Here is an 18775-nt window from a genome sequence, read left to right as displayed (position 1 = left end):
TGTCCCTCAGACTTTGTGGAGGGCCAGACTATATTTTTTTGGGGGGAAGGGTTGAACAAATTCCTATGCCCCACAAATAACCCAGAGATGCATTTTAAATAAAAGGATACATTCTACTCATGTAAAAACACGCCGATTCCTGGACTCCATGGGTTGGATTTAGAAGGCGATTGGGCCGGATCCTGCCCCCGGGGCTTAGTTCACCTACCCATGATCTAGGATTTGGTTCAAGTCCCCACAGAACCTGCCACTCACTCATCCCTTGAAACCTTCGTGCAACTGATGCAATATGCAATCTCCCTTCATTCCCCATCCTGCCTTTTCCCCCTGTGATCTCAGGAGAACTTAATTTATTTTGTTTATAATTTGCCGGCTTGTTAAATGCCTCCCATGGCAGCGGTGTGGAGGAAGGCCCCGCTGGAAGATTGGTCCTTTGCATAAAGGAGATCCGTATTTTTGTATTAAGGCAGGACCTAAATTATTTTAGGCGTGAAGCCCAGGAGACAGCACCACAGACTGTTCTGCCGGAAGCCGAGGGGGATGAACTAAATGACCTAACAAGATTTCCCCCATCTTTTACATTTGATGCTTCAAAGGGCTCCCTAAAGGTGGGACCCCCTATCTGCCCTCTTTTGTTTTCCACGCAAAAACCTAAGATCTGCCTGCTTTACAGCTTCCAAACATCGTGTGCTGTGCGGCATCTTTCTTCCTCTTAATTCTGTCTTCCCGCAGCCCGGTGACCTGTAGGAGTTTTGCAGCTGATGGAAGCTGTAATGCAGTGGTGTCATGGACTGGCTGGATGCAGAGAAGCTGGGGAACCCCCAAGGGAACCCCCAGGGAAGAAGGGTCTTAGAATCATAGAATCAAAGAAAAGCCCCAAACGACTAGGACCCCAATTATCTGCATAGGTACAGTATGCACAACTTTACCTCTGTAGATGCATTACTGTACACACCACTTTCTCAGAAAACTGCAATGCAAAAATTGGAGGATAGTTGTTCTTCAATTTGTATATTGTTTTGGGAAGTGTGAATTGGTAGTGTTGCCTTTCAATGCAAACTGAATCATATTTCTTCCCCCATCTCTAGTGCTAGAACACACAAATTTGTTCTGGAGGGGAAATAGCAGGGGTTGAGGTGTTAAAGTCTCCTGCAGCACCCCCAAGAATCCAGACCTGGATTGTTCCTCCCACCCACAGCACCCCAGCAACACCCACAGAAAAAACCCCACCCACAAAATAACCCCACCATTCACACTTTTGCTTATGCAAGGAACTTCTGCTCCCTGGTGGTACCCGAGTCAACTCCGAAGCAGAGAGCATTGGATTGGGCAGCCTTAAACTTCAGCACCGTGGCAATGCACTCTTGAGAATAAGGCATGCAGATTCCTGAACAGACCACACCACATGCGGTCATTCAGCAGCACTGTGAGCTCCATAATCATGGCACTCTTGGGATGCAGAACCCAGGAGACCTTATCTCATTGACTGTCTCTGGATTCACCATCCTGGGAATTAGTTCCTCAGACCACCTTTCTAATGCTGGAAGGGTGGAAGTTCAACCCAAAGCCTTTCTGGGTAACATGCCAAAGCTCTGGGGCAGTAATCTAGGTTTTGCTCTTGCTCTGAAGCAACTCCCAAAAGCAGCAACTGTCCAAAAAACTAGAGAGGCTGACAGCCAGCCAGAGAAGGGCCAGAGGGAGGCAATAGCTGGGGCTTTTTAATTACCACCTTTTTCGCTCCATAAGACACACCTTTTTCCTCCTAAAAAGTAAGGGGAAATGTCTGTGCGTCGTATGGAGCGAATGTGTGGTCAATCGCTGGCTCCCTTTCCGGCCCCAGCCTCTTGCCCAGGCCTCTATTTTTGAATGTTCTGCAGATGGAGGCTATTTGTTTCCCCAGTGACATGTAACTGGCTGATTAGATTATCTGTCTGGAAACTGTAGAAACGACTCCCTTTCCTTTCCTAAAGAAGCTGCAGAACTGAGTTGAACCCCATAAAAACAGGATTTTTTCCCTTTGCAAAGTAAGCTCAACAACTGTGAGTTGATTCTCAAAAAAACGGGGCTTTCCCCCTTTCCTCCTCTAAAAACTAGGTGTGTCTCATGGAGCGAAAAATATAGTGTGGTGAAAGCAGATAGGAAGACCTTTATCATCTTCTTCTCTCACTTAGTGGGGTGGAAGCTGAATGTTGGAAGACTGAGGACCACCAAAAGGAAACGCTTCTTCATGCAGCACAGTTAAATCATGTTTACAAGGCATTCTGCTTATTTTTCAGACTCAGACCCAGACCCCCAACGCAGACCCCTAAAGAGAAACCAGTACCAGGCAATATAAATTGTGAATGGTTTATTCACAGTTTGCTAATATATTATAGCATACAAAGGGTATATGACAAAAATTTGGCTACAGACAAAAACTGAAAGGCATAAATTCCACAGCAACCCCTTCCCTCCAATACGTACAGACTAAATCCACTTACATCTCACCTTTAATAGATCACTTTTAAAAAAAAGTAAACAAAAAAGTAAACACCAACCGAAATATGAATGCTTTGACCTCAGTTCCTAATTTGGATTCTGCAATGTAGCTTTAAAAAAAGGGGGGGGGGGGTTCAAACACACTCAAGTTCCTGAGCATAACTAGGATGTAAACTCCCAATATTTGTGTAATGAAACTAAAATCACTTTTAAAAAATCTGTACATGGTACCCCAACAGCTCCAACAGAATGCTGGTGTAAACCTGTGCGTGGAAGGTACACCATGCAGAGTTCTTCATAAGCCAAGCACTTTGAATACATATGCATTTTAACTACGGCACACCAGGTTCTGCTCCAACTCCCACAGCCTTCCCAAGTGAGCTGGAAGGCCAGATTCCAAGAAGCCTCCTGCGCCCTTTAAGAGCTGCATAAGGTTCAGAATTTCATAAAAATGGCTCTTCAGAGAACAAAGAAACCCTGGCTTGCCCAATGCAGCTGTTCAAAACCATTTACAGTTCTTAAAGGCAGGAGCCCTTGGGTCTGGACTTTGCTACCCCACAAGCAGAGATGTGTCCAATCCTCAGCACTGGGGGGTGGTCTTGTGTTTAAACATGCAAGAAAGCATTCCCTCAATGCTGGCATGACAGTCTGCAGAGAAACCCGTGCCTGGACTTTAGTTCAATGAAACCCATGTACCGGACTCACCTCTACTTCTATGTAATCCACAAAATGAATTTTAAAAATACATCCAATGTTGAAAAAATATAATCTTGAAAACAAAACTGGATATACATGTAAATATATATTATATTCCTCATTAGGAAATATTTACAAGTCCCAAATGCTAAATGAATTCTTTTTTTAAAAAATCGCACAAATAAAGGGGTAAAGGTGAACCCTGGTGCACAACCACTGAAGGCAGTGGAGTTTTATCAAGGCTATAACTGACCCTTAACATTTGCAAGTTCAGCCTGAAGAACAAAACCTAGAGGCATTACCCTACATGTTAGCCCACATGTAATTATCATGGATTTTACGGATGTGCTATTCACATTTAAGGAACATGTCCAGTTTAGTTAGCTGCATTTTTATCTTGTCTGAAACTGGCAAGAAACTGGTAATGATTCTCAAGTGTAGCCTTCCCTTGGGCTCTTTTAAGAGCCACAGGAAAAATGCCAAAATTATGTTGGAAACCTTTCAGATATGCATAGGAATGTACAGATAAGGGGTGGAAGCTGCATTTCTTCTGCTACAGTGTGTAAGGCCATTTTATTACTTTTCTCTCTGTGCAGCAAGGGCACTTGAAATAAAAAAGTCATGAGAACAAGACTCAGCTTTCTAGGTTATCCAGCTGTCCATCAGTCTCTGTCTTTTTCTCTGGGGACGTATACAGGAAGTTGCAGCAAATATACAGAGGGAAAACCAGCAGTCGGCTGTCCAAATTCATCACTACCTGTTCCTGAAAAGCAAAAGTAAAACTGTATTTTTTGTAACAAAGGAAACAATATTTCCCCCTTATAATTCAGAGAATTCATTCTGTCCTGTTCTCTGTTCTTCTTCCTGCTGTTGCTCCCTGGAAACACTTTTCAAGGGAAGAAGAGCCAGTGTTTCCTTGCAGTAGCATCTGAAATGAGCCAAGGTGCTGAAAACACATACCTGATCTTTTTCAAGGGTTAATATCTGATATCCTGCTGTTCTACTACAAATAAGCTTCCCACTGCTATCAAAAGAAGCCAGACGCAACCTAAGGGCAGATAAAAAGTTACACTAAGCAAGCTGAAACCAATTTGGGAGAGGGGGGGAATCAGAAGAACTGTTTGTATGGGTTTTGTTTGGTGGGGGTGGGGCCTTAGGAATGGCAGGTAGAGAAAAAAGGCCAACTGGCATCTTTTATAGTCAGCATTACAGTTGACAGAAGCTATACAGTCTCTTCCAATATATAGGGCGATATGAGGAAGGAAGGAAGGAAGGAAGGAAGGAAGGAAGGAAGGAGAACAGAATCTCTAAAGCTGCCAGCAGACACTGGCGACCCTTACAATGGTAAATGTTGTGCCAGTGTTATTATGTTGGTATACATTTTGCCCCTAAACACAGGCTTCTACGGACTGGAATTGTCTGTATGACTTGGCAAGTGGCATAATATTGTATCTACAAACCACCTAGCAAATTCCCCACTATCTATATACAAACTGGAACCCAGGAGGAATTTGGGCAGAGGGGAGAAAGGGTGCCTTAATCCATTGCTCCCAAGTCATGCTCTTCATCTTTCTTTCCACGCTTGATCTTTCCTGCCTTTTCTCTGAAAAAACTGTGGGGTGGGGACAGCTTGGATACATGCTACCAAAGGACGCTAAATGGATATATTCCCCCCTCCCTTGCCTAGCACCCATATTTTGGGATGGAGAGAGGCTAACCCTAGTCAAGGAGCAGCAGCAAGGGGACTCTAATAGATCACACTAAAGGGCAATTTCTCAAAAGTTGATTCTTTAAACTCCTGCCAACAGCTAGGACGTGCAACACTGTCCTCTACAGTCAGAATATTTCTCAGTGGCATCAGGGAAAAAGTACCCCCTCACTGCAGCAACACAGTATAGGGTGACCCTGAAACAGAGTCCAGGGTGGAGATAAGCAGGCAGAACCACAGTGCCCTCACCTGAAAGCAATGTTCCTCCGGGGCTGCAAGCTGACTGAGCCACTGCACGGCTGATTCAAAGTGTTACGCTTGAAGATGATGTAGCGGTTGGTGTAAGTCACCAGCAGATCAAAGCCAAAGTTGAAACCTGTCCATCGCCAACAATACTTGAAGAAATAAAGGAGGTCATTGCCCCACATATAGTTACATACTAAACATATGCTTTAGTTTTACACCTGAATAGTTTGCCACAGATCTATTTTGATCTCAGTACAGAAAAACTGTAATATTCTATCAATAGGTTTATTGCTAAAAACGCTCTATGGTGCCATCAATAGCGATGGCATGTTGGCATACCACCTGTATATCTAGATGTCAATTAAGGTACTTAAGACTCGTAAGAATTTGTTTATAAAAACACTATTTGAATTATAACCCAATTTTCAGCAAACCACTCACAAAAATTGTTAATGAATTACCCGCTTTGAAAGGGCATGGAAAAACGCTTGTGCTTACGTCGCCATCCTTTGCAAGTTTCCTGCCACACCGCATGCTATTTGCTTCCAGCTCGTCCTTATTAATTTCTTGAGGCCTTTGGACATACAAAAGAGCCTTTTAAAAAATGTCATCTTTTCAGATGAAAGAGCAAGAAAAGTAGCCCGTGAAATCAGGTACATAAACATCCAAGACAAACTGCAAATGTGTTGAAAACATTTCAGGAGGTTCCCCCTTCTGCTAGCATCGAAGTTCCTTGCTCATCCTTCAAAGCAGTGCTGGGGAATGAGTGTTCGGACCCCTGGGCGGTCACCTGTGGGGTACCTCAAGGCTTTGCCCTCTCCCCCATGCGTTTTAACATTTTTATGAAGCTGCTGGGAGAGATTATCAGGGGGTTTGGGCTCGGTGTTCACCAGTATGCGGATGATACCCAGCTCTACTTCTCCTTTAAAGTGGAACCAATAAATGTGGTGAACATGTGGTGTGTCTGGAGGCGGTTGGACGATGGATGGAGGTTGAATCCTGACAAGGCAGAAGTACTATTTCTGGGGTACTGGGGGCAAGTGGGGGGGGGGGCGCTCCCTGGTCCTGAATGGGGTAACTGTTCCCCTAAGGGACCAGGTGTGCAGCCTGGGGTCTTTATGAACTCAGCGGTCCATAGAGGTGCAGGTTAATTCTGCATCCGGGGTGGCTGTCTTGCTCCATCTGGTATGCTGGTTGAGTCCCCACTTGCCTGCGCACTGTCTTACTTTTTAATGGTTGATGTTTTATTATGTTTTTAATATTTTGTTGGGAGCCACACAAAGTGGCTGAGGCAACAGAGTCAATGGGTGGCATATAAATAATAAAATGATAATTAAATTATTATCAGTCTGATCCATTCCTTGGGTTTATATACGATAGACCAGGATAAGATTGCTACTGAGCCGTCTTGTGTTGGTAGAGGCCAAAGATTATGCAGGTAGATCAGCTTCTTGCAGGATACTGCCAGCACAAGGGAGAAAACTAGTTGGGTGACAGTGATGTTGTGGTAGGAAGGTTTTCAGCCTAGTCTGATCTTGCTCAGAACTCACTTTCGACCCTTTCATTTGTATAACATTACACAAGTAAAAACACTCCTGCTAACGAATGCAGAATGTTTACGACCCTCCAGGCTGGCCTAGTTCCAGTGGAGGGGAGTCCAACAGAGCGAGTAGATGAGTACAGCACACACACACACCAGGAGCAGAAGCACCCCAAGAAACAAACACAGTTCTCACATTTACACATTTTACAATATTATATCCTACCTATTTGGACTCAACAATGAGCCACACCATTAAAATTGTGAGTTATGCAACCATTACAACAAAAAAAACTAAAAATTTGAGTGTGTCAAGATCCGTAAGAACAGGAGTGAGAACCATCACAACAAGGGAGCTACATCACTAACCCCAAATCTGCAGAACCACAATTCCACAAGCAGGAACTTGGCAATGGGGAATGTTGGTGAAATGGTGCTTGATACAAACAGAAGAACTGCCAGTCAAGGCCAATAAAGTAGGAAGGACAGATGACCAACACTTGTGTTATCAGAACGCTTACAGCTACCCTGCCTACCATGCACTTTGAGGAGTCACAATTCCATCCTTACCACTGGAACAACAAAGAACCAACAACAAAGAACTCCAGAGTTAAGCAGATGGGGGGGGGGTAATAGCTCAAAATACGCCCCCTTATTTGAGGGATCCCATAGCGTACTTCCCTCCCTTTACTCCTAACCTCTGGTTCCTGCTCTGTAACAAGTCATTGATCCATAAAAGGACCCCCTCCCTTTTATCCCATGCCTGCTAAATTTATTCAGTCTTTGGAGAAGTACTCTTCAAAAGCTTTTCAGAAGTTTTAGCATAGAGCGTTGTTCTTCTTCTTTGGCAATCCCTCATAGCTGAGTAAGATTGTCTTCCATGAACACGGTCTTAACAGTGAGTCTGTAAGTGACTGTGGAGGGTTGTATCCAATTAACCACTACTCGGAGCAGACCCAATGAAATTAAATGGACCCAAGTTAGGCACACCTATTCATTTCAATGGGCCTACTACAATTATGACTAGCACGGAATACAACGCATTCTAGCTGACGGCTGGGTTCCCTTCTGGGCACTGCATGCCAGGGGGGAAGTAAAAGCAACAAACACACACACAATTCACACAAACCACACATATACATGTCCTACTTGTGCATTCCCTCCATCCTTGTCTGATAAGTTTCATAATAAACCAACTTCAAACAACAGGTTACAGAGTTGGCTGATTAAACTTTGCTTTACGCAAGGAAGCTGGTTTGTACATAATGCTAAGCTGAGGCTCTTTTAAAAATTAAATTACACTTGGCAGAAGTCCTCCTTTTGGCTGTGTGAGGAGGAACAGGAGGAACACACAAGCCCAAGAGCAACCTCAGGTTTGTGGAGGCTCATCCACGTATCAAAACCAAGGCTTAGCATTCTGTGCAGCTCAGATCAGTCTAAAATCTATAAAACAAATGTATATATATACACACACACACACACACACACATATCTTGGGCAGCATAAAAGCTTAGGCAGGAAACCTTTCGTAGGTAGAAAGCAAATAACTTAAAACTGTAAATGACATATTGCAGAAGTTACTACTGAAAAGTTGGAATTCTGGATATTATCTTTTCTGACCATGTATTTAGAAAACTTTATCCTGCTTCTCTCAAACTGAAATAATTCAGTTTAATGATTTGCTTGTTTCAATGCACTGTGCCTCAGTACTGAGTATCTTTGTAATAGACTGAAGCTGCATTTTACATAATCAGGCCACTGGTTGATCTACAGCAGTTAGAGAGTAAATGCCATTAGAACTCAGAGAGACTAACTTCTGGGTGAATATGCACAGAGGACTGGACTGCAAAGGTACTGCTGGGCATTTGATTTTGGAATCTGTATACTGCCTCGTTTAAGCTAATAGGCAAGTGGCTAAAAAGGGCAACACTTACAAAGAGTGTGAATCAGTGCAATTCTTTATGGGGAAGGTTTGGGAAAAGTTTTTTAAATAAAACAAAAACAAAGCTACATATGTGAAGGGCAAGCTTCAAATTCATGAGCATCAAGATTAAAGCACACAGAGAAAGGCAAGTTCTTTCCCAAAGAAAGCATTGCTTACAGGATCAACTTGAGTGGCCAAACGTTTGACGCTCATGAAGTTTACATTTGTACGATGAAAGCTGCTCTCTACAACATAAAAGCACAACCAACCCCTAACATCACAACCATCTTCAGCAAAGTGTGTGAAAAGGCTTTCATTCATATCATAATGTAAAAGCCAACTTAATGTATTAATTTTATTAAATAAACTTCAACTGCACTAAAAATAAAAGTCACAGAACCAGGCCTCCAGAAATCCACTCATTAAGGTGCAAATAGCAACAGAATTTCTCTCAAGTACTCTGCAAATTGCAGAAGCATTGAATTTTCACTGTTTTAGCTTTACAGAAGGAACACACAGTGCAAGCAATGCTGAAAAGGCCCTGGGCTACTGGAAACCAAGACTAAGCTTGTTCCCTAAATCTCTAGGACATACAGAAGCCTCAGGGAGAGGGGCAGAGTCCTTTCATCCTTTGCACCAGGCTTTGGAGAATGAAAAAAGCAGCCACTTCCCTCTTTTCCAACACTGCCATAGGCATGATCAGATGACTCTGGGAATGATGGCAACACCAAGCATCTGTTGAACACATAAAGCCAAAATTTCTAGGCTGCTGCAGATAGCCACCCCCAAAAGACTGGAACTCTTAAATTTAAAATGTTAAATTAGCCACACTTTGTTTTTCTCTTTCATTTTGAGAGCCACATTCTGAGATGCCTGTACCGGAGAAGGGGGTGCACTAACAAACTTATAGGAAAAGGGGTGTGCTATACATACCCAATGTCATTGTCTTGTTCTGCTCTGAGCATGGCAAACCACTGCTGTTTGTAAACAGAGGACAGCCATTCTAAAATTTAAAAAAATCAAAGTGGGTCTTTTACAGATGGGGAATATAAGTTAAGCAGCACTTTAAAAAGTCTTATAACTTACACAAATCTATGCATGTTGCTAAACTATAGGATCCCACCACTCTGCACTAAACGATTCAGCTAGTGTGATAGAAGTAAAGAAAAAGGGGGGGGGCGGTCCACTGTTTGAAAGAACATGCACACAAACACACACACACACACACACACACACTACTATGGTTAAAATGAAAAATGGTCAGTCATTAATTTGCACCTAGGTAATCCAGTTTCAGCTAAGACCTTACCTGGAATGGTTTCTATAAAATTTGGTGCTCCGAGTATTTAATTCATCCATCCTTTTTGCCACTTCAGTCCAACTTAAACAGGCCTCAGTTCCAAATCACTAATTTCCTCTCATCTCAACATTTGCCAGTTCACCTCATTCTCATGCCCCTTCAGCTTACCTTTCTACCATTAAATCTCACTCAGTTTAGTTTTGCATTTTTCTGTAAAATCTTCCACCTTGTCATGTTGACACAAAACCCCAGTTCCTCCCAACAACTTCCAGAGAGTGCCAAAGCTTTCTTGTTTACTGAACTAGAATAAACTCTACGGCGACAATCGCATGGCGGCATTCCCAAGACATGCAGAAAACACAAGCCTAGAACATACTGCAACCAAATAAGCCTTTCACTTATGACATTGACCACATATGGAATGTGAGCCCAGGACGTTCTATAGCTACGGAAGCGTTTTCACCAGTCCCTACATTTTGAGGGGACGGGGAATGGTATTCCTAATCCTTCCATTAGAGATCCTGCAATCCTGCATTAAGATGTGGGAATCCTTTGCACCCAAACCCCACTTGATCCACACCACTTTCACATTAGTAAATTGGATCTGAACCCCCTCAGCATGCCCAGATATTCAGTCCTGAACCCACCTTGTCTGCGGCCAAGGGGGAAAGAGAGAGCTGCTCCAATCTTACCTGCAGGTATCAGACCATCTCGCTCAACAATTTTTGCTGATGCCAGATCGCTGACTATGTACTGCAGCCGTAAGTGTCTGAAAACTGCCAAAAATGCACTTCCTGGTTCTGATTCCAAGAATGAGATGCCATCTCCAAAATCTGCAATGTGATAATAAGCAAGCCGTTATGAGTTCAAAAACCTTTTTGTTAAGCTTGCACAGTTGAACTGGCCATGCCCCTCCTCCCAAATCTGCTCTGGGGGATCACTCAACCCTCTGTAGCCAATTTCGGGGGCTGTGGCAGCACACATCAAGAGAAGTGCTGTTGCACTCACAGAAGTCATTCTGCTAACAATGACTTCATAGGATTCCACCCAAACGATTTATGGTCAATTGTACAGTAACAGAAAGTAGGAAATGCATTCTGCAGGCAAAGCTGAAAAATATCAGATTTTCCTTTAAATTGGAACAATTTTATTTTCATTTACTCAATTTAATTTCGCCTGTTTTAATACAACTAGATCCTGCCTTTTTTAAAGTGCTCAGGATCACACATAGAACTATGGATTATGAAGCTAAATAAAGGATAAATCCTTTCCAGCCCACATTAAATAGGCCAATTGCGTATTAACATCTTCAAGGTACATCTTGCACAAAGAGAAGATTTTAGATTTCCAACATGCACAGTCATTACCTTTTTTACGCTTGGAAAACCAAACATCTGCTTCATTTAAAAGATGCTTTAGAGATCCATTCCAAGAAGGCACCAGTTGAAGGAACATCCACTGGATAAAAATAAAATGGTGTAAGTTTTAAATTTTCCATTGGAACATTTTTCAATCAGTGTGAAAACACACACTCACCCTTTTATAAGCAGCCCCATTTACACGCATTCAATATGAGTGTGACAATGTTTACGCGCATTGTGCCGAACCTTGAAGTAACCCAGAAACATCATAACGACATCTCTGAAACGCTATTAAAAGAGTGGAAAGGGGGGCAGGGCAGAGGCAGAATGGGGGGTTTGCAGGCTTTTTCAATGGGTTCCAATTACAGTTGTCACCTTGGTTCTCAAACGCCTTGGTTCCCAAACGCTGAAAAACCTAGAAGTAAGTGTTCTAGTTTTCGAATGTTTTTCAGAAGCCGAATGTCCAATGTGGCTGTTGGCTATTGTTTCCAGGGTGCCTGCACCAATCAGCTGTGCCTTGGTTTTCGAACATTTCGGAAGTCAAATGGACGTCCGGAATAGATTAAGTTTGATGCTTGGCCCTTTTGTTTTTGCTATTTACCATATTTTTCGCTCTACAAGATGCACCTAGTTTTTGGAGAAGGAAAACAAGAAAAAAAAAATATTCTGAATCTCAGAAGCCAGAACAGCAAGAGGGATCGCTTCGCAGTGAAAGCAGCAATCCCTCTTGCTGTTCTGGCTTCTGGGATAGCTGCGCAACCTGCATTCGCTCCATAAGACGTACACAAATTTCCCCTTACTTTTTAGGAGGGGAAAAGTGAGTCTTATAGAGCAAAAAATACGGTATTTTGTGTTTTTGAGGCCTTTTTGGTTAATTTGTTTTGGTGACTGTGTGGAACCCAGTTCAGCTACTGATTGATTTATAGTGTGACTGCGGAAATGGATAAAAGTCCCCCATCCAAACAATGACTATCATCAGTGCAGGTAAGAAAAATAATAATTTAAAATTTTATTTTATAGTACAGTACGTTGATTATTGCTTTCATTTTATGGATCAATGGTCTTGTTAGAGAGTAAAATTCATGTTAAATTGCTGTTTTAGGGGTTGTTTTTAAAAGTCTGGAACGGATCCGTTTTGCATTACAGTACTTTCTAGGGGAAAGCGCGCCTTGGTTTTGGAACACTTTGGTTTTGGAATAGACTTCCAGAACGGATCAAGTTTGAGAACCAAGGTACCACTGTATACACGATTTCACTGATGCACATGGTGCCTTCGACATTAATTGCCTTGTAAACAAGGGCTGCTTGTACTAGAAATAATAATGTTTTATGACACAGCAGCACCCGGACCAGAGCAACTGTGGATTAAGCCTGGTTTGGTGCAAATCCAACAATAGGGCACCTGTTTCACACAAACAGGACTATCGGGGCCTTGGTTACTACCTTTTTCAGAGCAGTGTACACATCCATCTCCACTTGCATGACAAACAGGTTAGAGGAACTGATCAGCTGCTTCATGAGATTTATACTGGAACAGAAGACATGGCACATGAAATGTCAAGGTAATGAACAGATTCATTTAAATTGGTATAATTTTAGGCTAAACATCTCTCAGTATCTCAGTTAATCCAAGATAGCTGAAATCTCAATACCTGAGTTCTTTGACGAGTTCCACACACTGGTGTGTCATCAGGTTGTTTAAGAGCCATTCAAGGCACCTAGATTTAACATATATCAGTCTTATCAGAGTGCACAGAAAGATGATTTCCCCAAACAATTAAACATCTAGGAAGAACATTTTAAACAACTTGCAGAGTAGATACTTGCTCCGTATCACCAAATATCACCGTATACCATGAAGTCCCCACATGCAATGCCCGCCAACGCTGCTATAATCCCCTTCACTCCCACCATGGATCTTACATTCCCATTGCATCCAACAATATAAAGCAGGCTTCCTCAAACTCAGCCCTCCAGATGTTTTTGGCCTACAACTCCCATCATCCCTAGCTAGCAGTACCAGTGATCAGGGATGATGGGAATTGTAGTCTCAAAAACATCTGGAGGGCTGAGTTTGAGGAAGCCTGATATAAAGTATCACTCTGAGCCTGCGTCATCCTTCCAATTTTCTGATTCTCGGATACCACAGCCCACAATACTCAGAAGTCCCAACTGCACTGTATTAGGCAGAAATGTTTTCAGAATGTCAAGCCTACTTTTACTTACCTAAAACTTATTTTCTATAAGAACATACATATCCCAAAGAACATACTTTTCAGAGTAATGTACAAAACAGGAAGATGAAAGAATGCCCATGAAGGAGCCACATTAGCTGCTTCCCAAAGCGATTCCAAGGGGAATCACACTATTTTTAGAAATGCCTTCTCATTAGATAAAGCTCATTTCAATGCAAAGAAGATACTTGCTTTTTTTTCAGGGAATCTAATCCATATGTTCCTGCAGAATTATAATAGCTGCACACAGTTTTTGCATTAATTGTTTCCTTCATTGTCTCACCACATTGCTGTATTAAGCCATCCTGAAAATACACAATAACAGAAAAAAATCTCCAATGCCTAAATAGTATGTGTAATCTACTTCCCAGAATAGCCTAGGAAGAAGGTGAACTCAGTAGATAAAGTATTGATATTGCCTAAAAGCCTGGAAGAAACCTATATATACCTCCAGTTTAATCATCGTTCAGTTGCCCCCATTTTGGAACATAAGAAACTATTTATGCCAAGTCAAACTAGTTATTGTGTGCATGAACTGCTAGCAGCAGTCCAAAAAGACACTTTTCTAGCTTTCCTACATGAGAGCCTTTGGAACAGGAGCAGGGAACCTGCAGCCCCCCAGGTGCTGTTGGTCCATTATTCTCAAATCCCTAGACCTTGACCATGCTGGCTGGGGCTGAAGGAAAGCTGGGAGTCCAACACCAACTGAAGGGCCAGAGGTTCCCCACTGCTGCCTTAGAGGGATTGAACATACAACCTTTGAGCACGTATATTGCATATATAATACAGAGAAGCAGCAGAAGATAGAGATTGTTAAAAGGAAAAGTTACAGGGCATTCATAAAATGTTCAGCTTTGCATTATGAAATGAGTCTTCTTACATATTATCATCATTTATATTTGGACCCCTTTTGTCAGGAAAATGACAAATAAAGCAACTTACAAAAATAGTATGAACACAAATCTGTTATAACATACACAATCAACAAACGCCTAAAAACACATCTATACAAATTAAAGACAGGTCTCACAGATCCTGCCCCACAAATCTCGGAAAACCTTCAAAATGAAAGGCCACCAGCCCAGGTAAAACAAAAAGGGTTTACCCAGGTGTCTAAAACATATAAAGAAGGTGCCAGCATGCCTTGCTAGGGAGAGAATTCCACAAGTATGGAACCACCACTGAAAAGGCCCCTTCCCATGTTGCCACCCTCTAGACCACCTATGGAGGGGGTTCACAGAAAAGGGCATCGGATGATGACTGGGTCTTTTACCAAGTTAAACATTTTACAAATGCCCCATAGCTTATAAACTGAAGGGGGAGGGTGCCAAATAAAGGTAGCCATTTCTACTTACCAATTGCAGCATGCTGGCTGCTGCTAGGAGTGCAATGACTCTGCTGGGATTTATTAACACTTCATCTCGATAAAGTGACCCAAATGCTACCTGTAAGGCTGGGAAACAAGCATCCCATCAAAGCAAATGTAGAGGATGGGTATATTACACACAGTTAAATTATTAGTGTTTTTAGTTAATTAATTCCTTTCCATCCAACGCAAGTGTTCAAAGTGATGTTTAAAAATTTAATGTCCGGAAACCCTCTAAGAACTTTCAACACATCAACAACACTTAAGAAAGCAAAACAAATTGCAGAACTAACAACTAAGAAACTTGGAGGAGTATATCCTGTGCAGGAGAAGCAGTCAAATGCATTAAGAAGTATTAAGCAGCAGGGAGAAGCTGCTGAGAAGCCAAACCGCTCAACAGAAACAGCTATTATGACAGGTCGGGAACATGACAAATATAAAATCCTACGTTACGCCAATGATCCATAATAGCCAACCTAACCTAAAACTAAGGGGGAACTCTTAAGTCACTGGAACAGAGTAGGCAGACTTTAGCAAACAACTGTTTGCTACATCAACAAATAAAAAACAGATTTTCAAATGCTCTGCTCCTTTGTAATAAAAATTCTGGTGGGAGTGGGACAGTTCATCTTGTGTTTTTAAGTTTTAAAGAAGTTCCAAGGTGCCTGGCTACTTTCTTTAACACTGCTCCCAAATGGAGGAACCCATTTTCTAATGAGTTCTCTAGAATCTTCTCCCAACACATTCCCCAAATTTCCAACTGTAAATGTGATTCAAATAATGTTTTAATAAACAACTTTTCATAATTAAAAAAAAAATCTTAGCTGACTTGACAAGTACCCACGTCTTCTGTAAAAAAGAAACATCATCCTTTGCTTACCTTCTACATCAATATTCTGATCAGGAATTTCCAATTCTATTGTATCCATTTCCGATTCCCTCCAAGAACCGCTGAACATACTCGAAAAGTAGCCAGACTACAAACAAAAAAAAAAGACCCTGAATTTAATACAAATGCTTAAAATGTAAGAATATATGCAAATTAATGTGGTACAAAGTAAGTAAGTCCATATCAGGAGGCATTATGGCAGATCTCTTCCATTCCTAATAAATTTCAAGCAAATTCTTCATTAGCCTTTATTTCAAGCATTTTTATCTCTAAAGTATCAGTCTGAACACTCTCAACTTTATATGCCATGGTTTATGACACCAGAAACGAGTGTTCAGACTATGTAGTACCCACCACCCCATGTACCTACTCTAGTGTTTGATCCTAGTTAAAGCAAGCTATGGTTTCCCATTATCTCTGAAATAGATTCAGGAACAGAAACCAGGATCAAACAAGGCTTTCATTCCTGGTTAGTACATCACCATTAAGTCACAACTTCCTGTTTCAGGAGTAACGGAACACTGGTTTTAACCAAGTTTGGACAAAACACAACTAAGATTATGAATCGTTTTATCCAAACAAACCTAAACTACCAACTGTAAAACAAGAAGGGGAAGAAGTAATTAAAATAATATTGAATACTGCCTGAAATTTGAACAAAAACTCCCATGGGCAGCAATTTAGAAGGGTACTGGAAAAGGAACCACATGCAAGACATACAAATAGATGTACAAGGGTGGTCTCATGCTACAGACATACATACATTGCTGTATCCATACAAAGTTAGGTGTAGGTAAATTAACACACACATACACACACCATGTAAGTATACCTTTGCATTAAAATGTAATTCATATAAAACTAGAAATAGCTAGTTTTCCATCCAAGGAAGTGAAAATTACTGCTCTACTAGAACTTTCTATCACAGCAGGAGGTGTGAGATGCTATCACTCACAGAAGTTTACCTGAGAGATCAAAAGAATAAAGTCTATTTGTACAGTAGTATACTCCCTTTGACAACCTTATTTTTTCCAAGGGAAACAATATGTTATGTTTAATTTATTCAAGCTAAGCTAAAGTATGCTTTGTTAGCCATTAATGTACACCTCACTGCTGCTCTTGAGAATTCTGGACGTAGCGGCAGGCAAGGGATAAAGAGAGTGTGTCTAACGGCACTATCCCCTGCATGCTTACTCAGAAACAAGTTCCACGGAGTTTAGTAGGACTTGCTCCCTAATAAAGGTATTTAGAATTAGAGCCCAAGATCTGCCTGGAAAAAAATATTTTATTCTTACCTGACATAAGTATATCTTGTGCAAGTTCCATTCTTCTCCCAGAGCACAAATCTTAATATCACTGTTTTCACCATTTAGAAATAAAGTCTGATATATATACTTGGAAGTGCTTTTTAATTTTTTCCTGGATTAAGGGGGGGGAAAAACAAGTGTTGAATTCCAGCACGTAACACTAAACATAACATTTTGAAAGCTTGTTGGACAGATGAACCTTCCTTGCAAGCATCCCATTGAACCAATTTGATCCATTTTCCATGGTTTTTACCAAAGTCAATGGTTACAAGGTTGGTTTCAAGTTACATTTTGTTTAAGGAAGCCCACAGTTATCCCAACATCATGCTTCTTTATGAGCTGAAGCAATCAGGAGTAATTCTAAAAGCAAACATGAGGCTTCTAATAAAGCCTTTAAAAAGTGGATACTACAGAGCATATCCTGGCTCAGCCAATGCCATTTACTGATCCTTTACCTGCCTGGAAGCTCTCATAGGGGACATAATTTTTTTTGCATTGTCAGCTTCATCCTGCTGCTGAGGATCATATCTAGTTTAGCTTTAAAACACAGGCTCACCTAAGGCGCCAGGAATGTATGTCACTTACCTACTTTTAAGATGTTGCCAGGCATGTGCATGTTCTGTTGGACGGGGACGAGTTTATGGTGGTAAGGTAAAGGGACCCCTGATCAGTCGTGGCCGACTCTGGGGTTGTGGCGCTCATCTCGCTTTATTGGCCAAGGGAGCCGGCGTTCAGCTTCCGGGTCCTGTGGCCAGCATGACTAAGCCGCTTCTGGTGAAGCAGAGCAGCACACAGAAACGCCGTTTATCTTCCCACCAGAGCGGTACCTATTTATCTACTTGCACTTTGATGTGCTTTTGAACTGCTAGGTTGGCAGGAGCCGGGACTGAGCAATGGGAGCTCACCGCGTCGCGGGGATTCGAACCGCTGACCTTCTGATCAGCAAGTCCTAGGCTCTGTGGTTTAATGTTTGGGAACCACTGGCCCTGTAGAAAGCACTGAGCAAGATGGGCCGATCACAGAATGGTAGGAGTTGGCAAGGTCCCGATGATCATCTAGTCCAACCTCCTGCAACGCAGGAATCGCAACGGCCTGACTCGGTATGAAGCGGCTGCCTCGGTTCCCCGGAGGGGTCTGCACAAGGCCGATGACCCCCCCCCCGCAGCCCAGCGCAGTTCCCCGCAGCGGCCCCCGCTTGCTCCGCAGCACCTGGCCCTCGGAGGCTTGCTGCCTCGGACGCTGGAGGCCTCAACCGGGTCCTCCAGGGCGGCATCCTGAGGCAGCGAGTCCCGCAGGCGAACGCGCCGCTGCCCTGAGGCGAAGTACCTCCTCGGGGTGTTGAGCAGCCGCTCCTCCCGCTCGCTCTCGTCGTCGCTGTCCGTGTCGCTCGGGTACGCGCCCAGGTCGCCCCGCTTCCTCTTGGCGGCGACGGCAGCCCCGCCTCGGCCTCCGACGCCCCTCAGGCCCGCCGCCGCCGCCGCCGCCACAGCCGGACCTTCGCCGTGCGGGGCAGCGGCGGCGGCCGCCGGCCGGCCCCGCCACGCCCTGCTGCTCAGCAAGCCCATGGCCGCTCGCCTGCCTCCTCCTCATGGGGCCCACGCCAAGGCCGCGGCCGCCGGCGACTCAGCGACCAGCGGCAGCAACGGCCGCCGCCATTATAGCCACGGCGGCCGGCCGACGCACAGCGCATGCGCAGCAACGGCACACGCCACAGTCCCGGCTGGCC

The 18775-nt window shown here is 43.0% G+C and overlaps 1 protein-coding gene across 2 annotated transcripts; it reads right to left on the bottom strand.

Annotated features, from left to right (window-relative positions):
- Positions 1-2332: 2332 nt before the first annotated feature.
- Positions 2333-18741, bottom strand: GMCL1 (germ cell-less 1, spermatogenesis associated). 2 transcript variants are annotated; one of them, XM_081017439.1, is made up of 14 exons: positions 18376-18733; positions 17038-17161; positions 15734-15830; positions 14843-14940; positions 13680-13792; positions 12906-12971; positions 12697-12781; positions 11260-11350; positions 10585-10725; positions 9526-9595; positions 5627-5702; positions 5132-5277; positions 4135-4222; positions 2333-3937 (listed from the first exon to the last, which is right to left on the bottom strand). In XM_081017439.1, the coding sequence occupies exons 1-14, from the start codon at positions 18612-18614 to the stop codon at positions 3809-3811; spliced, it is 1563 nt and encodes a 520-aa protein (XP_080873565.1). In that variant the 5' UTR covers positions 18615-18733; the 3' UTR covers positions 2333-3808. The 2 variants fall into 2 exon arrangements, 1 of the variants encoding a protein (XP_080873565.1); XR_013989667.1 differs by lacking the exon at positions 2333-3937 and having other exon boundaries at positions 5590-5702; positions 18376-18741.
- Positions 18742-18775: the final 34 nt, after the last annotated feature.

This window comes from Podarcis pityusensis, assembly GCF_964106645.2.
Source record: "Podarcis pityusensis genome assembly, chromosome: 8".
NCBI classification, from domain to species: Eukaryota; Metazoa; Chordata; class Lepidosauria; order Squamata; family Lacertidae; genus Podarcis; species Podarcis pityusensis.
This window is presented reverse-complemented; position numbering and strand designations above follow the sequence as displayed.